Source organism: Apodemus sylvaticus, chromosome X (genome assembly GCF_947179515.1).
Source record: "Apodemus sylvaticus chromosome X, mApoSyl1.1, whole genome shotgun sequence".
Classification (NCBI taxonomy): domain Eukaryota; kingdom Metazoa; phylum Chordata; class Mammalia; order Rodentia; family Muridae; genus Apodemus; species Apodemus sylvaticus.
In genome coordinates this window covers 8,202,219-8,222,372 of record NC_067495.1, presented here as the reverse complement: position 1 = coordinate 8,222,372, position 20,154 = coordinate 8,202,219, and the positions used below count along the sequence as shown (strand labels likewise).

The following is a 20,154-nucleotide window of genomic DNA, read 5'->3' as shown; positions in this document are numbered from 1 at the left end:
TTGTGGGAAGTCCCTTTCACATTCTGAATATGAGGGTGGAGGGGAGGGCACAAATTACAGGACAGGATATTATTTGCCTGCCACAATATCACCAGCCACCCACTCAATAATTTAACAGCTTAAAACACAAACACTGTCTCACAGTTTGTGTGGTCGCTGTGGCTTGAAGATCTATATCCAGGTTTATGGGTGTTTGTGGGAGGCTTCAGCTACCTGTCCTTCTGTAGCAGTCTCAGAGACTGCTCATGACACAGCATGGCTCCCCCACCCCCCCATGTGGTGTCTGCCCAGGATGGAAGATAGAAGTCTTCCTGTGCTGAAGTTTGGTCCTGAAGTGATGTATCATCACTTCTGCTATGTTCACAAAGCAACTCTGCTGCTCTGTGGAATACAGAAGGCAAGGATCACTAGGGGTGCAGACGCTGGCCTGCCCTATAAGGTTCTGAAATCAAGTGCTCAGCCAAGTCCTTAAAGTCACCAAGTGAACTATCAGAAGATTTTTATTAAAACATCAAAGGTTTTCACTCCCCTGAGTATCACATGAGTTGAAATTAATATTTAGGCCTCACAAAGTGTATTTTATAATTTGAATATATTTTAATAAAGGCCACTGTTGAGTGAATGCTTTTCAGAGTAGGTAAGTTTCTAATTAACCTAGCAAAGGGAAAGGAGGCAATCTCTGATAATTTCCTTATCTTTGCAACTAAGATTTAGCCATTTTTCTCCACAAATTCTTTTAAACTATCAAGCACCAGTGTTCCAGGGAAGGGGCTGTATGTAAAGCCATCTCCATCTCCATCTCCATCTTCTGGATGGAGACCAGGCACTCCCCAGGGAGATGACGACAGCCAGGGCATGCCCTTCCTGGCTTTCCTCCCTTGGTGCTAGGATTCAAAAGTGGCCCTGGGGGTGGAGCTACAAAATGAAGGCCACAGCAAAATCCATGTAATCTAACACGGACAGCTTACTATTTGATATATATTACTCATGTGTCCTGTTTTGAAATTAAAAACTGTAATTTCCAAAATACATGGATGCATGTTCATCATAAAAAAGAACACCCAAAACAGAAAAGCTAAATTCCCGACTACTCCCCACAGCCCCAATTCCTCTTGGAGACATAATATAGAAGGAAGACTTGGAAAGCAAACACTACCTTTCCAGACCTCAGTTATTACAGAACACCAACAGCACTGCAGCGTGCTAGGCATTATTAAAACACTTTGCTTGTGGCAGAGGAACAGCGATCTACTCAAGGCACTGCACATGCTAAGCAAGTGCCCCCCACTGAGTACCACTCCACCCTCTCAAACCTTTCCTTTCGATGCCTTTCAGGTAACTGACATTACTGCACTACAGTAGGGGATCACTCTTTACAACAGTTATGTGGCATAGCACAGATGTTCTACACCTTATTTAGGAGGTCCTCTACTTGGGAACATCCATTCTGACGCACCCTGTGCCCAGATGCACAGGGAAGAGATGCTAACAAGCTGATACCTCTGTATTCAGCACATCTGCTTTAGAGCCCTTTAAACAAGGGTCTTCCTTTTTCTGTTTCAATTCAATGAAATGTTATTAGTATAGTTCTCTGAACAATAACTTTGAACGGTCAGAGTGGCAGACAAAGGTGGTATAAGACTCGAATTCACCACTTGTTTCTATCTACTTCAGTGTCTAGCACAGGGTTGACACTTGGTGTGTGCTGAATTGATCAGGACAAACTTAATTAGACAGAAGTAAAATGAAAGGTTTGGATCTCAAACTTCCTACAGTTAGAAACCAGGTCTTTGTGGGTTAGTGCATCAAGATTCTCTGTTTTGTACTTCAGATCTAGAAGGGAACTGATTTTTCCTTTGACAAAGTTGCAAAATAAATGCAAAATCTTGCTTTACACTTCAAGTCTTCTCAAGGAACTTGAGACACAAATGAAGGGAGAAAGAAATCATAAGGCTGAAAACTAAGCAGCAACCTGGAAGATTAAATAAGCAAGCTGCAAGCACATTTGCACTGATTTGGGTTATAAAGTCAAAATACATGCCAAATCCAGTCTCTCTTGCTACCCTCTCACTGCAGGGTCCCTGTTGGGCAGGCAGCTGGCCAGGTGACGGAGCAAATCCATCTTTGCTGAGCCTTGGCATGGAGCATTTCTTCTAGGTAGTTCGGGGAACACAGCAGATGTCCAGAGGTGAAATGAAGCAGTCTAATGCCAGAGACCTTGGGAATAAGCAGATGGAGAGAGAAATGGAAGTGAGCCTGACTCCTGCAGAACACTGCATACAATAGTACGAGGCTTCTACACCGCTCAGGAATAGAAATAAGGAATACAGGAGTTGTGAATGAATTTATAAGCATATTGAAAGAGAATGTTTTATTTGACTACTGCTAAGAATGATGAAATTTCCAAGAGTATAACTAGCATTTCCACAAACAGTCCAGGAGCCCGAGGCCACAGTGCTCGCACTGGGTGTATGCAGTTTGCTTGGTCACTGGGGATAGGGAGCTGAGGACTGACACCAGGGTCTGATATAAGAAGAAACTGTTGTAGAACTGTGCCACACCTCCTCCTCTTTGTTTTTATTTTGAAATAGGGGCTGGCCTAGAACTTGGGATCCTCTCACCTCAGCCTTGAGGTCCCAGGCATACACCTTCTTACTTCGCTGGAGTTTACTTCTCATCTATGCCCTGTCCACAGCAAAGGGACAACTGACCTTTTTCCCAAACACCTCTTCTGGGACAGTGGTCTGGGGCCTCCCCTACAAAGCTCAATCAAGCTGTTCTCTACAGCTTGTCATTGTCTCGGTGTCATTAAGCAGCCTGATAATCTCTTCCCTAGTGTCTCTGACTACTCAAGCCCATAGTAACAGTTCCATACTCAGAGAAAATAGTAGAAAATGACCACTTCCCTCTTGCATTTATCATAAGCAAAAAAAAATTTAAAAAATTTTATTTGGACACTTACATCCCACACCATTCTTTGGTACAGTCAGAATAAACTTTCCAAGTGGAGGCAGGGGTACAGCCAGGGGCAGAACACTCCCTCTCAGACCTAGTCCTCACCATGTAAAGAGCTGCAGCTTAGGACCAGAAAAAGACACTCTCCTAAGACAGAGCAAAAAGTTCCTGGGTGATAGCAAAAACCAGCATAGAACCTATTTTTGACTGACTATATCATATAATTCCAAGTTGATGAATATGAAAAAAGTATCTCTGGTGCATTATAGAAAGGCCAGGACAACAAAACCTCTTGTGCTTTGGAAATGTTTCCTTTCTGCACAGAGAAGGATGCCTGACCTCAAAGCCAGGCCAACTTTCACAAAACATGCCTGGATGCTATCAAAGGACAAAGAGAATATCTTCATTTTTATTATTTGGCATAAAAACAACAGGGTTATTTATGTTAATTTTCCAAGGGACACTAACTAAGCACAATTAATGCTACAGTAAAAACTGGGCATCCTTGGCATCATTTGAAAGCAGAATGGTTTTTGACCATGTCACAAATGATATATTGGCTCACCTACCACCAGACCTTGACTTTAAGGGATGCGTGGCTGACCTTTCTCCAGAATATTGAGGTTTCCCAGGTCTGTGATCCACTAACGATAGAACGGGCACTTGGCCTGCTTTTGAAAAGGTTTGCATGTTGTTTCAAGACAGGATCACTATATATAGTCCTGGATACCCTGGATATCACTTTGTATACCATACTGGCCTTGAACTCCCAGAGATCAACCTGTCTCTGCCTCGAAGGTGCTGAGATTCAAGGTGTGCACCACCATACCCAACCTTCCTTTCTAATAGTAAGGGCACAGGGAAGAGCAAATGAGACTGTCGGTTCATATGAGAAGTTGGACACCAAAGGGATGAAGCTATTGTGTCCCTCTTCAACATTCAGTACCTGCACTCACCTCAAGCCTTCCTTTCAGGTGTCTGTCTCCCCGCATCCTTTGAAGTTTGTTTTTGATGCTGTAGATGGAGGCTGTCAAGCTTCTGCAAGTCTTCGGTAAGGCCACTTCTAAGATCTGTGTTGCTTCTCAAAAACCCTTTCACCACATCCAGTTGATTTGAGATCTGTAAGAGGAAAGTGTACGAAATGTTGCTTAGGATAATTACTGTAACAGAATTCAATTAAAATGGAACAGGGTAAATTCAAGATGGGCGCCCAGAGTTGCAGGTGAGGCTCGGCAGCAGGAGCACACTTGGCATGGGCAAGGTCCTGGCTTCCGGCTTCACTCTTCCCCTGAACCACCTGCTCCTGTCTATAGTCTACTACAAGACAGAAACACTGACTGCCAGCAAGTAGCTACAAACAAATTCAGGCTGTATGGTGGCTGAAATCTTTGTCCCAGCACTCGGGAGGCAGAGGCAGATGAATCTCTGAGAATTTTCTGTCCAGCCTCATCTACATAGTGAGTTGCAGGCCAACCAAACCAGAGACCTTGTCCCAAAACAAACAAAACATAGCACACCACCCCCCTTTACCCCCCCAAACATAGCACACCACACACCCCCACCCCCACACAACAAACACAGCACACACACACACACACACACACAGTACACCTAGCCAGACGTGGTTTTCCCGTCCATTAAAGCCAGCAGTTGGAAACCTGAGGGAGGAAGATGACCACAGCTGCAAGCCTATACCAATAAGTGAGACAAAAAAGCACCCGCCACTCAAAGCAAACATGCCCACAGAAACATCAGCCACATAGAGGTTTGTTTATTGCCTCTAATTTTTTGCTTCAAAACTTGCTTTCTCCCCACCACTTTTCACCTGTCTTGTCCTCTCACTCTACCCTAACTGTCCCTTTCCTAGATTGAAGACTTCTGGCTTTACTGTGGGACTCATTTAGTTTAATCAGGGCCATCTGTATGATCACCAGGTTGGAGCTATCCAGAAAAGTTTGCTGAGGTCACCAGGGGCTACATTAACTACAGGCACTGACTCCTCCCTCACTGAATCTACTAGTAGCCAAGAGATCAAGACCTCTTATACATTTATATTCAATACAGGGTTTCTCTGTGTAGTCTTGGCTGTTCTGTGTAGACCAGGCTTGGCCTCGAACTCAGAGATCTAGCTGCCTCTGCCTCCTGAGTGCTAGGCGTGCGCCGCCACCACCCAGTTCTAACAAGAGAAAAGAGTAAGGCTCCCATTATTTACCTCAGACTTGCCTTAAACAAAGGACCCTCTTGCCTCAAGCCTTATTATTTTATTGGATTATTTTATATGTATGAGTGTTTTCTCTCTGTGTGTGTGTCTGTCTGTCTGTGTATGATGCCTGCAGAGACCAGAAGAGGACATCAGATTCCTCCTGAAATTAGTTACAAATGGCCATGAGTCATCATGTGGGTGCTAGGAAGCACACCTGGGTCCTCTGCAGGAGCAGCCAGTATGCTGAGCTATATTTCCAGTTCCCTAAGCCTAACTTTTAATGGCTGATGTTTCCAATTATGGAAGTTCCATTTTCAATACATTCTGAACCTTTTGTTGGGATAAGTAATCATGTGGAATTTACCCTTGCACATATGTGGTTCACATAAATGACATTTCTGTTTATAGAAACAGAAGGCAGCTTTAACTCTAATTGAGTGGAGTCTGTCTTAATTTTAGTAGTTAGCTAAAAATGTTATGTATAGAGGTTATACTGATTTAAATCTCCCAACAACATACTTATCATTTTAGCCCGAGCGAGGAATCTCAAGAGTGGTAGTGTCTGCACTTATCCCAGAACACCTTCATTGGTCCCTGGTCTTACAAAAATGCCAGGTACTATTACTATTAGATTGATGGAGCTGGGGAACTGCACCAGGGCCTTGAGTTTGCCTACCACTGAGCTGTTTCAACAGATATTCTGATTTGAGGATATAGCATGTTTATTAGACAGGGGCCCACCAACCACACAAACTCAAGATTATTTAAACTCTAATGACAAATACAAGTACAGTGGAGAAAGGCAGCTCATCAGCTTTGGAGTGCAGAAAGAAAAGGGACTGGGTTGCAGCAGGACCAGTGTGACATCTCAGCACACATAAGACTCTTATAGCCCAATGCTTGATGCCAGGGATGTGGGAGGGAAGACAGTAAGGCTGTGACCAGGGCGACTGTGGAGCAGGAAGGAACAGTTAGATGCTAAAGATGACAGATGAATGCTGACTGGTTAAAAAACATACAAGGAGAATGCCCTTCAGTTGGCATACCTACAAAATGCCAGGCTTTGGATACCCTCCTGGAAACACAAAAATGTGAGGAGCAATGTGGTGTTATTGATCATGGCACGTGTTAATAGCCCTGAGCTCTTCTAGACTGTGCCTGGTGCTCTGGCCAGACTATAAGGCTATCTGCAATGCAGGTACCAAATTGACTTGCCTTTTCATTTCCAACTAGAAGCAGAGTTTCAGTCTTTCCCCTTTGTCAAAGCAATAAACATAATAAATGTGCTTAAGAGGTATTCCTAGCTCCAGCAGGAGTGACTGCTCCAGCTTGAAGACAAGGCAGATTTAAAAAGGGCGGCTTGCCCTGGTGTGCCATTAGTGAGAACTTGTCTCAAAACAAACATGAAACCCTGGTCTTCACCTCAGTATTATGGAATCTAATTGACTAAATTTCTTATAAATGGTGATCTAGGTGTGAAACCCACACCAGAAAAGCTAGCACTTGGGAGGTGGAGGCAGGAAGATCAGGAGGTCAAGATCATCCTTTGCTACACACAATGAGTTTGTGTAGCCTGGGCTACAGGATATGCTCTGAAAAAAAAAAAAAGCCAAAAACGAGAAACTAAAAATAGAGTAGAAAGGGGCTGGAGGGATGGCTCAGCAGTTAAGAACACTGACTGACTGCTCTTCCAGAAGTCCTGAGTTCAATCCCAGCAACCAATGGTGACTCACAACCATCTGTAATGAGATCTGACACCCTCTTCTGGGGTGTCTGAAGACAGTGACAGTGTACTTACATATAATAAATAATCTCTAAAAAATGGATTGGAAGAAATGAGAAACTTGTGCATTTGCGTGTATAGGGAAGAGGAAGGAAATATGAAAACCTGAAAGTTCTAGAAAATTGGAGTTATATAGGCTTGCTTATGGCTCACTTTTATACATACAAATTAATTATGGTGATATTAATATGACCTGGGAGATTTTGGGGGAATGGATTCAAGAATTAATCTAACAAAAGTAGTTTAGCATTGTATCCAGCACACACTAACTTAAAAAGGCGTAATTTGTACAAGTCAGTTAATGGTGTGCTTGCCCATTGTTCCTGGTGAAGGATGCTAACAGTCTCACTCCTCCAAACTCCCTACCACATCCCACCTCCGATGACCACACTATCTGAAATAGGAACTGTCCCGTCGTCTACTAAAGACAAAGGCATAGAAAATGCCTCTTCCAAACATTATCTATGTAGACTTGGTGGCCAAAGGATAGGCTAATTAACCCTTCTTCTGACCGAAACAGGCAAGGAAGGCTAGCAATCCTTTGCTACCAGTGGCTCTGAGGCAGCAGACCTGCTATACCCGGAGGGCTGCATGTTTTCAACCCTTGTTATCTGTTAGTTTCAAACCCACTTCTGATCCTATTAAATATGTTGTTTCCCTACTGCTTTCAGGGACAAAGACCCAAACGGCTTTGTGCGGCCTAGAAAAGCTTCCAAAACAGCTTCACCCTACCTTGACTCACTCCTCTCTCACCATATCACACCTGTGCTTTCCTCGCCACTGCCGAGCCCAAACTAACTCGAACTTCCCACCTCTGCTAAGGGCATCCTTCCTTCCAGGACAACTTTTCTGTTTTTGTGGGGAGTACTCCCCTTACGTGATATAATCCTATAAGCATCTTGCTCCAGACTCTGCTGGGGCTCTTATACCACTCTTCCACATTAGAGCACATATTAGGTCCTCAAGCATTTGCTAAGTATTGAAAGAATATGTACTTCTAGACAACCTTTGACTTCATCAGAAACCAGCTCTCTGTGTCTGTCCAGGCTGGAGTTTTATGTCAACACAAGCTACAGTTATTTTGGAAGACAGAACCTCAATTAACAAAATGTTCCAACCAGACTGGTCAGTGGGCATTTTCTTGACTGAGGATGGATGTTGGAACGCCAGGTAAGCCTGAGCTGTATAAGAAGGCTGAACAAGCCAGGGGAAGCAAGCCAGTCAGCAGCACTCACTATGGTCTCTGCATCAGCTCCTGCCTCCAAGCTCCTGCCCTGACTTCCCTCAGAGATGAAGGGTGAACTGCATTGTAAGCTTGAAATCAACCCTTTCCTCACCAAATAGTGTTTGTTTATCACAGCAACAGAAAGTGTCACATCGAGCCGCTGTTACCACCCCTCTTTCCTCCTCACACTTCATCCTTTTACCTCTTCCGGCAACATCTTTTCTTCTGCTGCTAGAAGATACATCTCTTGCAGTTTTTCCTTCAGCAATTCGATTTCGATTTCATGGATTTGACTTGCACTCAAGTAACTTCCTGTTTCCAATTCACACCCATCCCGTTCATCTTCCTCAGGGATGTGAACAGCCCAGTCAGATGTCAACAGCTGTGGGGGGACCACGAAAATCCATCAACAAACAATGTTTTCAAGTTCAGGTTTTAAACAATTATTTTTATCAGTTCCTTGAGAATTTCATATGTGCACACAATGTACTTTGACATTTTGTCACTTTATTCCCCATGACTTCTCTTGGAGTCACCTGTACATGAAAACCTCATTCTAAGATATGTCACTGTTTGTAGTATTGGTAATGTAACTCAGAGTCTAAACTATGATAGATGACTAATCTACCACCCAGTGACAGCCCCAGCCACTTGCACTGCATTATTGGAAGGCTTGCATGTGAGTGCAGGCCCGAGGACTTGAGTTTTATTCAAAGAATTTATAACGAAATACCATTGCCCAGATTTATTTTAGCTGCACAGAGTTATTAAAGGAACACTTAATAACTGTGTTATTTTCTGGTCTTATATCAGCTTTTCCCCTTTGTTCACATTATAAACCTTAGCTTTGGAGTGGGGGCTATAGTTCAGTGAGGAAGCCATGTGTGAGACCCGCCCTAGGTTCTTCCCCAAGTAGACCCTCCAATAGAATAAAACAAAGACTAGGAGTGCGGGGTGCTTGCCAGGCATTCACCAGGACCTGCAGCAGCAGCAGCATGTCAATAATACAGAAATACATTTTGGTTAAAATAATCATCAAATTTGAGCTTCTCACAATGTAGCTCAGACTGCCCAGAAATTTCGTACACAATACAGGCTGGCTCTGAATTAGAGCATAATATAAACTGGCGTCACCTCTCAAGTGCTGGGATTTACATACACCACTAACAGCAAATTCTAAATGAAAGACTATGGCTGGTTTCATCCAAATAATTCAAATAATTATGTTTTGCAGGCCAGAACTGTTAAACACAGTTTTAGATGGTGCCTGCCTAAGACCCCAGGACTCAGCAGAGGCGGACTGCTGCAGGCGCATTTGCGGACACCTAATCTACATATGAGGTTCCAGAACAGACGGGCTAACAATAAGATCTTGTCTCGAGAAACCCCAAATAAATCCATGAGGATTGTTACCTGTTCTATTCTGGAATATACTGCTACAATCTCTGGGATATTCTTGAATTCGTTCAGAAAGTTTTGAATCTTTATCTGAAAATCTCGAAGCCAAGTAGATGAAACTTTCATTTCTGAAGAGTGCATTATCTCATTTCGACACTTAATCACCTACGGAAAAACAAAGATAAGCTTCTTCAAAAGTCGGGAGTTGTCTGCAAAGAAGTAGGGGCTATGTGGCACTGTGGGAAGAGGTGCTGCACTGGGGTCAGGCCTGAGGATTTCAAAAGAGCCATGCTATTCCCTGCATGTTCTCTACCTCCAGCATGGAGTTCATGTACATGTTCAGCTGCCCCTGCTGCCAAGCCTTTGCTCTACCATCAGACTTAAGCCTCTGAAACTATAAGCCCAATTAAATCTTTCTAAGTTGCCTTGGACTATAGCAATTGAAAAGTAACTCCTACAGAAGGAGAAAACCAACTCCTACTAGTTGTCCTTTGACCTCTACATGTGCATAATGTAAGTAAATGTAATAATAACAAATTGGACATAATCAACACTTTAAATAACCCTTGTAAGTTAATAGGGTAAACTGGGACCATGAAGCTTTAAAAAGAAATTACAGAAATACTTTACTAAGTTACAAAATTGGCCAGTGTGGTCTAGAATCCGAGGACCAGGGCTGCACCTTTCATGAGACCACTGCATGGTCTAGCATGTACTTAAAATGGCATAGGGGACAGTGGAGCCTGCTAGTCCATATGACACACCTTTATTTATTTTCTGCCTGCCCAGAGCACATCTGTCAAGCTGGGAAGTCCTTTCGGACTGCAACTAAACGGCTCAGGTGTTAGCCTTAGGGCAGCTGGTTTATATACAAGTAGAAGGATTAAGAAAAAAGGGATTGAGCGCAACCAGGAGAGCATTATGTCCTATCTAAAGCAGCAGCTCATTGCTTTTGGTGTGGGAGCTTTATGAACCCAGTGTCAACAGGCCTTTTGTTTTTTTTCCCAAAGAAGATGGAAATTCAGATTAAATGACCAGTAAATTGAAAATTGTTTTGAAATAACTAGGCAGGAACTAGTGACATGGTTCAGTGAGTAAAAATGCTATCGCCACCCACAGATGGCAACCTGAGTTCAATCCCTGGGACAAATAAGGTTGAGAGAACTGACTTTTGAATGTTGTCCACTTATAGTGACATGAGCCCATCCACACATAGACGCATACAACACAGACAACAAATAAGTATAAGGTTCTTGGTGATTAATCACAACCATCTATAACTCTAGCTCCAATGACATCTGATGCCGCTTTCAGACCTCCACAGGCACCAAGAAGGCATAGAGTGCACATACATATGTGCAAGCAAAACACTTGTACATATATAACAAATGTCAAAAATTATAAACAAATAAATGATATAATAATCCTGTAGACTCCGCCAGGACAAACAAAGCAGGACAACAGGCCAAACTTTGGCTATAGAATATTGTCAAGGGTAAAGAATTATTTAGCCCATTGCTACACAAATGCCAATCAAGGTAGAGAAATTCAAAGAAGAGGGTAGAGAGATGCTCAATGGTTTAAAGCACTTGCTGCCCTTCTAGAGGACACAGGTTTGATTACCAGCTCCTATGTGGTAGATAACATCTGTTCCTCCAGTCCAAGGGGATCCAACATTCTTCTGGCCTCCACAGGCACTGCATGCACATGATGTACAGAGAAATGTACAGGTATCACACCATACACGTTAAACTCAAAAGAAAGCTCTGAGAAGGGAAGGTAGACAGTCATAGTGGCATGCAGCTGTGATCACAGCACTTGGGAGGCTAAGGAAAGAGAATCATGAGCACACAGAGACACTTTGTCTCAAACAGAAAAAAACAAGAAATGCACGAAACCTTCATCCTTAGCTTTGGAAATCAGCCCCTCAAAATGTCTTAGGGTAGGTTATAGTTATGTCAATTTGACATAAGTTGGAGTCATTTTGGGAGAGAGAAACTCAGTTGAAAACTTCTTCCACTAGAATGGCCCATGGTACATTTTCATGACTGACATGGGAGGGCCTATGTTACTGTGGATGGTGCCATGCCTTTTGGAAAAAAAGGTAGCATCCCTCCATGGCTTCTGCTCTGGGTTCCTGCCCTGAATCCCTCAGTGATGGACTGAGCTGTGGAACTCTAAGCCTTTCCTCTGCAGGTTGCTTTTGGTTATGACCTTTGATCACAGCAACAGAAACTGAGGGAGAAATTGAGATCAAGTTCAGAGGTTTTGTGGTCATAGACCCTACCACGTTTTCTTTATGTTTTTCCTTCATAGTATTGTGGAAGGATTTTGGAACTAGGTTCTATGAGAGTTTGGAAGACGGGTACACTAAAATCTTGCCTGGCTTGTTATGTTCTAGAGGGACATTTTGAGGAGTCCCTTAAAAACTCTATTGGGGTCATTTAATATTTTGAATTAAAACACTGTAGTGTCTGGTGAGGTGGAGACTGAGAATTGACCATGAGTCACAAGAGAACAGCACCATTGAAATGGAACCTCCTGCTTTACAGGAAAATGGATGCTGGTTAGCTGGAGTTGAGAAATCAGCAGTGACTAAGAAGAGGGCAGAGCGTAAGCACAAAGGTGCTGTGTGTTCCAGAAGGCTGCATCTTATGCTAGCAGCCAGCCTAGGTAGTGTCCAAGCCACCTAGAATGTACTAGTTTTGAAGGCATGAAGAAATAATGGAAACCAGCTGAGGCTTGGCACTATATGGTAGGGTTAGAGTTCCCAACAAAAGGCCAAGAGTAGTGAAGGTACAGCATTAGTTGTAGTAGAACCTCCAGGACTGAAGGACTCATGAGAAGCAGAGGCTTGGCACGTTGTCTGGATCAATGTGTCTGAAGAGCGCCCAGGAGAGGCTGTAAGAGTAAGGACAGCCCAGCTGTAGTGCAGACCCCAGTGTTCTGGAGATGCCAGTACCATGGAATGACCTCCAAAGCATCGGCAGCCATGGGAGTGGGGCCAGCCTGGGCCAATGAAACACTGTGTGTGCTGTGGCAGGCCTTTTGGAGCCCAGAAGAGCATGAATAAATCCCAGATGCCCCCCATGTCCTGAGTGGCTTACACTGGTAGATCCGAATTTCACTTTGATTTGATTGTGATTTTGCCTGTGCCCTGGTTCTTTACTCTTCATAGTCAGAGAGTACTTAAATTTCTAATTTTACAGGAGCCCACAGTTATGGCACCTAAGGTACTTTAGTTAAACTTTGGAACTTCCAAAGTGTTAGAATTTTTAAAGAATGTGGAACTTTTAAAAGTTAGAATGTTTTATACTGTGATCTTAATGTACCATCTTGGGAATAGAGAAGAAAAGAAAGATCCTAGCTGAAAAGTGTGTCCAGTTTCCTGTTAACTTGACACAAAGTGACAAGAATCATCTTGGGATACGGAACCTCAGTGGAAAAAGATGCTCTCATTAGAAGAGTCTGTGGTGCATTTTCTTGATTGATGATTGATATGAGAGGATCAGGCCCACTGTAGGCAGGCCTACCCTGGGCTAGGAGTCCTGCATTGTATCAACAGCAGGCTGCGCAAGGCATGAGGAACAAATGCCCCTATGGTCCTGCCCTGACTTCGTTTAATGATGGACTATGCTGGAATACTATAAGCTGAAATAAAGCCTTTCCTCTCCATGCTCTTTTGGTCATCACAGCAATAGAGACTCTAAGAAACGTTTTTGTTAACGTTTTTAAAAAGTTTGCATCTTTCTCCCAAATGTCTTAAAACATTTGACAAGCATATTGGTTCTACACACACACACACACACACATGCACGCGCACACTTACATTTTGAGATTGGGTTTCTCAGTAAACTTGGAGTGTTCTGATTTTGTTAGCTACCCAGCAAGGACCCAGGGTCCCATTGCCTCTGCAGCTGACTCAGTCCTGGGGCTAGATATGGATTCCCACAGCCAGCATTTACATGGGTGCTTGGGATCCAAACTTAGATCTTCATGCTTACGCAGCAACCACTTTACTGACCCATCTCCCTAATACCTCATATCTACTTTTATACAGAAAATGTCTTTACATTTGTTTATGGAAGAGAAGATAAATCTGAGTGCCATCTGCTCAAATGGCCAACAGTGCAGTGATGTTTTGAATGAAAATGCACTCTATAGGTTCATAGGCTGTGGCATTAGGGGGTGTGGCCCTGTTGGAGTAGGTGTGGTCTTGGAGGAAGTATGTCACTGGGGGTGAGTTTTAACATTTCAAAAAGCCCATTAAAGGCCAAAGTTTCTTCTTGCTGCCTGCCAATCCAGATGAAGAACTCTTAGCTCCTTCTTCAGCCCTGTGTCTGCCTGCATGCTGCCATGAAGATAATGGACAGAACCTCTGAACCTGTAAGCCAGCCCCAATTAAATGTTGTCCTTTATATGAGTTGTCTTGGTCATGGTGTCTGCTCACAGCAATAGGACAATGATTAAGACAAGCATAGTAATAAACTGTCAGGAAAGTAATTCTAGAGAAGTGTAGGGTTATCACTTGGTAACACTCACATTCAGAGTCTCAGACACACAGAATACACATGAAATGAGGTCCATGAGCTGCTTAGTAATGTCAACTTTGGGCTCAAGACTTTCTTTACCACTGCCGTTCAGAGTGCAGCTAAGCTACACCTGCGTGGCTGGCTTATTAGCAGAGAAGGTTCATTGTAGCTTTCCTAGAGTTGACCAGATTGCATGGGTGGGCAGTTCTGAGTCTGAAAGCTCTTACCTCTGTGACCTTCTTCCGGTCAACCATAAAGTGATCACAGGAGTTAAGGAGACTTAAAAGAGCAACGGCATCACATTCCTCAGGTCCTCGTTTGTCTGACAGTCCTCGGGGCATGAAGGCCTATGGTAAGAGAGGTACTAGGTCACTCTGAGTGCTACAGAGGCAAATTCTTTCCCCATTTCCTAACTGGTGACTAATGGTCTCTTATCCCTTAAAGCTTCAAGCTAAAACCTCGTGACTCCAAAATGGGGAAAGTCCTATCACAGCTAAGCAGGGCTGCACTATCCCTCGGCAATATTACATACAGCTCATAAACTGGCTTTCTACTTGCCCTTTTGTTTTAGACTTTTTGAGACAGGGTCTCTCTCTATTGTCCTGGCTATCCTGGAGCTCAATGTGTAGGCCCAGATGGCTTCACACAACCTCAACTCTAAAAGGAATGTTTGAAAGCAAACACAGTCCAGTCAGGAAGCATCTCTGATGCTTTCTACAGGACTGTTCATACTGATATTCCAAAGGCTGGGGGTAGGCACAGGTAGTCACTGTCAAGGTTACTGAGCTGTCATGCCAAGAGAACACCTTGAGCCTCCCTTAAGTCAAAAGAATTTTGTGTACTCAAACTAATGAAGGGTCATCACAATCTTTCTGTCTATTAGTGATGCTACAGAAGTTAACAAATAAGTTAATTAAACCAGGTAACATTGATATGAGGAGACTAAAGAAAACCAACAGCCCAGGTCAGCTGCTATTGAAGGGAAAACACAGATGGTCCGTTAATGCCTCAAAACTGGCCTAGCTTGCCTTCCCCGTAGAGAGTCTCCCAACATGTTCTTGCTGATACAAACAAAAGTCTTTGCCATATTAGTTTTACTTTGGTAATTACTGCCTTTCTTTTGGAACCACAAGCTAACAGGGAGCCTCTGTTGCCTCCTTACAGCACTGCAAGCCTACCTGTGCCACTCCGTAAACACAGCAGAAAACACCTATGAAAGCCCCCCTGCTTCTGCTGTCTCTTCACTCACAGGCTGGAGCTGGAGAAATGAACCCAGGTAGGCCGTGCTGGGCTTCGCTGGCTCTGCAGTAAGTGAAGAGTTTACTAGAAGGATACCAAGAATCCCCCCCCCCCCCCCACACACAAATTCTCCAAGGAAAGAAACTTATATGAAATGTCTTATGTGAAAGACTACCCATCTCACTGTGTAGAACTATCCAGGAGCCAAAAAGGGTACATAGATAGGGCCATGTGGGTGGCCGAGGCCAGCATCTAGGCAGAAGATGAAAAGGTATGCTAGAGAGATGGACAGAAGAAGCACTCCAAAAACCCTAGGCAAGTAGGAACCGAAGGGCAGCCAGGGGCAAAAGATGAAACTAGAATGATTCTAGGGAGAGGTTGGAGATGCAGCCCTGTGGTAGAGTACTTATATCACACGTATAAGGAAGGTCCTGGATCCCCTTCTTCAGTATGGCCAAAACCATACATAGGCATAAGAAAAGGAGAACATTACTTGTGGGTAAATATTACAGTGGGTAAATCTCACTGTAGAACTAAATGTCAAGTACTGAGGAGATGCAGCAGAGGGGTTATGGCAACACCTGCATAAGCATATCTGTAGCTCTGAATTACATGGGCAAGGCTAGGGTCATTGCTAGAGAGGCTAGAGGAGAAGGAGGAGATGTCACAAAGGCAGGGGTGTCTAAATCCAAGTGGCCAGTGGGGAGTGGTACATGACGACAGGTAAAAACGATATAGCTAGGAGCTATGCTTATGAACCTAGCAGTTGAAAAGTAGAGGTAGGAGAACCAAGAAACCAACCTGAGCTACATGGAGACACAATAAACCCAGGGTTGGGGCTGTAGCTCAGTGTTAGAGTGTTTTCCCAGCATGTGTTAGGTCTTGGGTTACATTGCCAGCCTTGGAAGAGGAGGGAGAAGGCTGGAGAACAGAGGTCACAGAGGCAGGGCAGGGCAGGGGCACGAACAGAAGCCAGGGTTGCATGAGTTGACTATGTGGGAGCTGAGGAGTAACAGGCATCAAGTCCTCTTAAGGAACTTCTGCCAAGCGATGTGTAGACGGCTGGTAGATGGGGAGACAGTAGGAAGGAATGGATTTAGAGAAAAGCCCTCCCCACAAACTTATTTTCTAAGTATTTTTCAAGTTCAAATTTTTCAGTATTTCTTCACTGAACTACAATATACCCCCTCCTAAAGTATGTAAGTCAGAGGTTTTGAGTCAGATAGTTTTAAGCAATTATCACTGTGGGCAGGAACCTGGAGGCAGGAGCTGATGCAAAGGCCAAGCAGAAGGGAGGGGACTAGCCAGGATTGAGAAGCAGTGGCAGGCAGGGGGGCAGGGTCAAGTGTTTGGGGAAGAATGTGTGGCCAGAGATGGTGTGTGGGCACACATCGCTATGTGAGGGTAGAGTATGCCTAGGATGCTACGTCAGAGACCCCAGGAACTGAGATGATGGAGTTAGAACCAGCATGCATACGTAAGGTTCACCTACGTGGTCTGCAAGTGGCCAGCAGTAAAGGGAAAGTCTCGCAAGAGCAGGAGCCCTTCCAAAGCCAGGAATGCTGTATCAGAGACCAAAGAGGTCAAAGACAGTTACATCACGGGAGAGTCTGCTTCCTCAGGCGAATACCCCCATAGGCTCTAGGTAGAAGAAATTGGCAACACAACAGTGACAGTAAAAACCAGTATTACTGGTGGCACTGGACAAGGCTGGATGTGCCAGTGCGGCCAACACCCTTTAGGCCCCTGTGAGCACAAGGTGGTGCACATGCACATGCCATGCACACACATACATAAACACGCACACACACACACACACACACACACACACACAAAATCATAATACAAGTTTCTTGTTTTCCTGAAACAGGGTCTCTCTATGTAGACCACGGTGATCTCAAACCTAACAGATCTGGCTGTCTGCTTGGATGACAGGCAAGCACCACCAAACCAAGCCCAATACTTTTGATCTTGAAAAAAGAGGAGGAGGAGGGAGAGAGGGATGGAAGGAGGGAAGGGAAAGGAAAGGAAAGAAAAAGAGGGAGAAACCACAGGTAGACGGAACATACAGTTCAAGAAGTGGTCCCTTTACCTTCCAATCCTGGGCTTGCCCATACAGTTAACTCCCAAAGTCAAAGCCACTTCTGACCTCCACTCACTATACAGCTTCCAAGAAACATGAAGGAATCAAAGCAAATTACCAATCAGACTAGGCCTTAACTCACAGTGACAAAATCTAAACACAGACCAAACAACCCCTACCTCATAACTAACATTTCCACCTTCTAAAAATGTATAATATAGCTCGGCATCTTCTTGGCACTCCACAGCAAAAATAAACCTTTTAGTAAGCCGGCTCGAAAGCACACCATAACTGTTCTTCCATACCCCTCAGCCTGTATTGTTTTGCCTCTTATTTTAAGACAGGGTCTTACAATAATACACAAACTCGCAGCAAACCTGCCTCCGTGTCTCCAGTGGTGGATAAAACACATGAGCCACTGCACTTGGCTTCACGCTAATCTTTTCCAAGCATCTTACTGGAATCTTTAGTATAACTTTCCAGAAGAAACAAAGCTCAAGTACCTTCAGGAAGCAGAGACAGAAGCTTCTGTTTTATTGAGCTTTGATGGGTCCACTCTAGCATCCCCTAACCACTAAGACACTAGACCCCTGAGAACCAACCAATCTTCTGGTTCTTCTGTATTTTCTGAAGTCCCAGCTTGTACTTAAAACCCACCCTCCACACTGGGACACCAGGAGAAACTTCATCTGTTTTTCTCCAGGCTGCAAGTGCTTACCTTGGCTACCTCCCAAGGGTCCACGGGCCAGAGGCCAGGCCTGCAATTTCCCCAGTGCACGTCTCCATTTCTGTTGAGGTGATGCCTCAAGATCTCGCGTTTCCATGCTGTGCATACCTGACACTGAGGCTGAAACTACAGGGGGCAGAGGTGAGGACCGCCCAGTATGGGCGGGGCAGGAAATAGGAACACCCTGGGAGTGGTAAGCAGCTCCGCCCCGCGAAGGGAAAAAGCAAGCACACGGAATTGGGGACAAGCTGTGGGTAAGTGCCCAAGTCCAGGGGCGGCAGCTCACCTGGCGAGCGCGCGGGCTGCACCGGGAACCGCCGCGGCAGGTGGCGAGGGGACCAAGGCCAGGGACTGCAGCCAGCAGTTCACGATGGAAGGAGAGCACTTCACGATTTACGAACCCCTGTAGGGAGGTGCGTAGCAGCAGCAAGCAGTGTCCTGCTTTCACCCAGTTTTTGTATTCCGCGCAGTTGAGGCGGGCTGCTAGCTCCGACAACACCATGTCTTACTCCTGAAGGCGGGGCCGGTAGTACGCACGCGCAGCACTCTGGGATGCTCACTCGCAGCGCATGCGTAGCCCAACCCAGAAAACATCCAGGCTTTAGCGTCCCTGAGTGGTGTACACTTCAGAGGCTAGAGGCTGGCCACTCTTTCTGCTCCCGGAAGCGGCAGCTCCACCCCTCTTAAAGGAACCGCTTTGGTTTGTGGACATGGAGCTTTTAGACTAGTCCTTTAAGCTTTTTCATTCCCTGAATACCCTGCCACCCTCTAACCAACCTGATCCCCTATTGATGTGCTGACCTTTTTATTGTAAACATGGAGGAATGCTCAAGGCATATTTCTTGAATGACGTTATGTTCCTTGCTTTGTGCAATTCGACAAAATTAACTCATTCCTAAACCCACAGAACAGCAAATTTGGGACATCAATAACCTGCCGGCCTTCACCTCAACCGGGGACCTATTGTGTTGTGTGCCACGCCCAAACCCCACTATATATGCTAAACTGATACCAGGGCCAGAAACTCTGTAATTGGAGCACCTGGCAGAAGCAAAGGAGATTTGGATAACCCAGAAAAGGGTTATTTCTGCTGCACAGGGAAGTCGTATGAGACCAAGACCAGAATGCATTAGATTGTCAATATCAAGTGAGAAAACGTCATGTTTTAGATGCTTTTAGTGAGTATTTTTGACCTTGGAAAACATGTTGAAGTGGTATGTAATCACAAGACCCTGAAGGTACGCTGTAAACAGAGAAACCTCGCCGAGACTGCATGGTTCACACTGCACAAGGCAGCGTTAAGGACCACTAGCTCTGGGTTCAAACTGTTTTGTGTTTTGGTCTTGGCTGGTCCTAATTTTAATATAAGACATTGTGTTACCTCTATGCCTCATCTGGAAGAGGAGGTTATTAATACTTACCTCACAGTTTGCTGAGGAGCACTAATACACACATGGGAACACTTAGAAGGATGCCTGGCACACATTAAAAGTAAACACTAGGTCTTATTTTATATTGACCCAAATATGCTTTCATCCACCATTCACATTATTGGACACTTTATCAAACCACTGGCCAGTTGGAAGTGGGGACAATTTATAAAAAATAGAGACCAGATGTGATGATCTGGAGACTGTACAAGTGCAGGCAGGTTTTTAATTTTGCTGGACTAACCTCAACATTAAACCCATTCAAAGCAAATCAAAGAAATACCCATTCCCATCGAACCAAATCAAAAATTCCAAAAAACCTCCCAATGAAATCTACATTAGATTTTTTCCTTCTTATGACTTATCATAAGTACTCTGAAAGATTTTCTGTAAGTATGAATCTTGTATCAAGAACAAACAAAGTGGGGGTGGGGAGTGGGGAATAGTCCTGTTTTCCCAATATTCAGAAGTGGATGACTCAGACTTAGGAGGTTCAAGGTAAGCCTGAGCAACATGGAAAGATCCTGTCTTGTTTTAAAAAAGAAAGAAAAAGAAACTTCATTGGTATTTCTTTTGGAG

The 20,154-nt window shown here is 44.3% G+C and overlaps 1 protein-coding gene across 2 annotated transcripts; it reads right to left on the bottom strand.

Annotated features, from left to right (window-relative positions):
- Positions 1 to 468: 468 nt before the first annotated feature.
- CXHXorf38 (chromosome X CXorf38 homolog) lies at positions 469 to 19,673 on the bottom strand. 2 transcript variants are annotated; one of them, XM_052171856.1, is made up of 7 exons: positions 18,432 to 19,673; positions 18,137 to 18,271; positions 14,324 to 14,443; positions 9,580 to 9,729; positions 8,369 to 8,548; positions 3,912 to 4,074; positions 469 to 2,217 (listed from the first exon to the last, which is right to left on the bottom strand). In XM_052171856.1, exons 1-6 carry the CDS (start codon positions 18,645 to 18,647, stop codon positions 3,913 to 3,915), a joined length of 963 nt encoding a protein of 320 aa, XP_052027816.1. In that variant the 5' UTR covers positions 18,648 to 19,673; the 3' UTR covers positions 469 to 2,217; position 3,912. The 2 variants fall into 2 exon arrangements, with proteins under 2 accessions (XP_052027816.1, XP_052027817.1); XM_052171857.1 differs by lacking the exons at positions 18,137 to 18,271; positions 18,432 to 19,673 and adding an exon at positions 15,275 to 15,416.
- Positions 19,674 to 20,154: the final 481 nt, after the last annotated feature.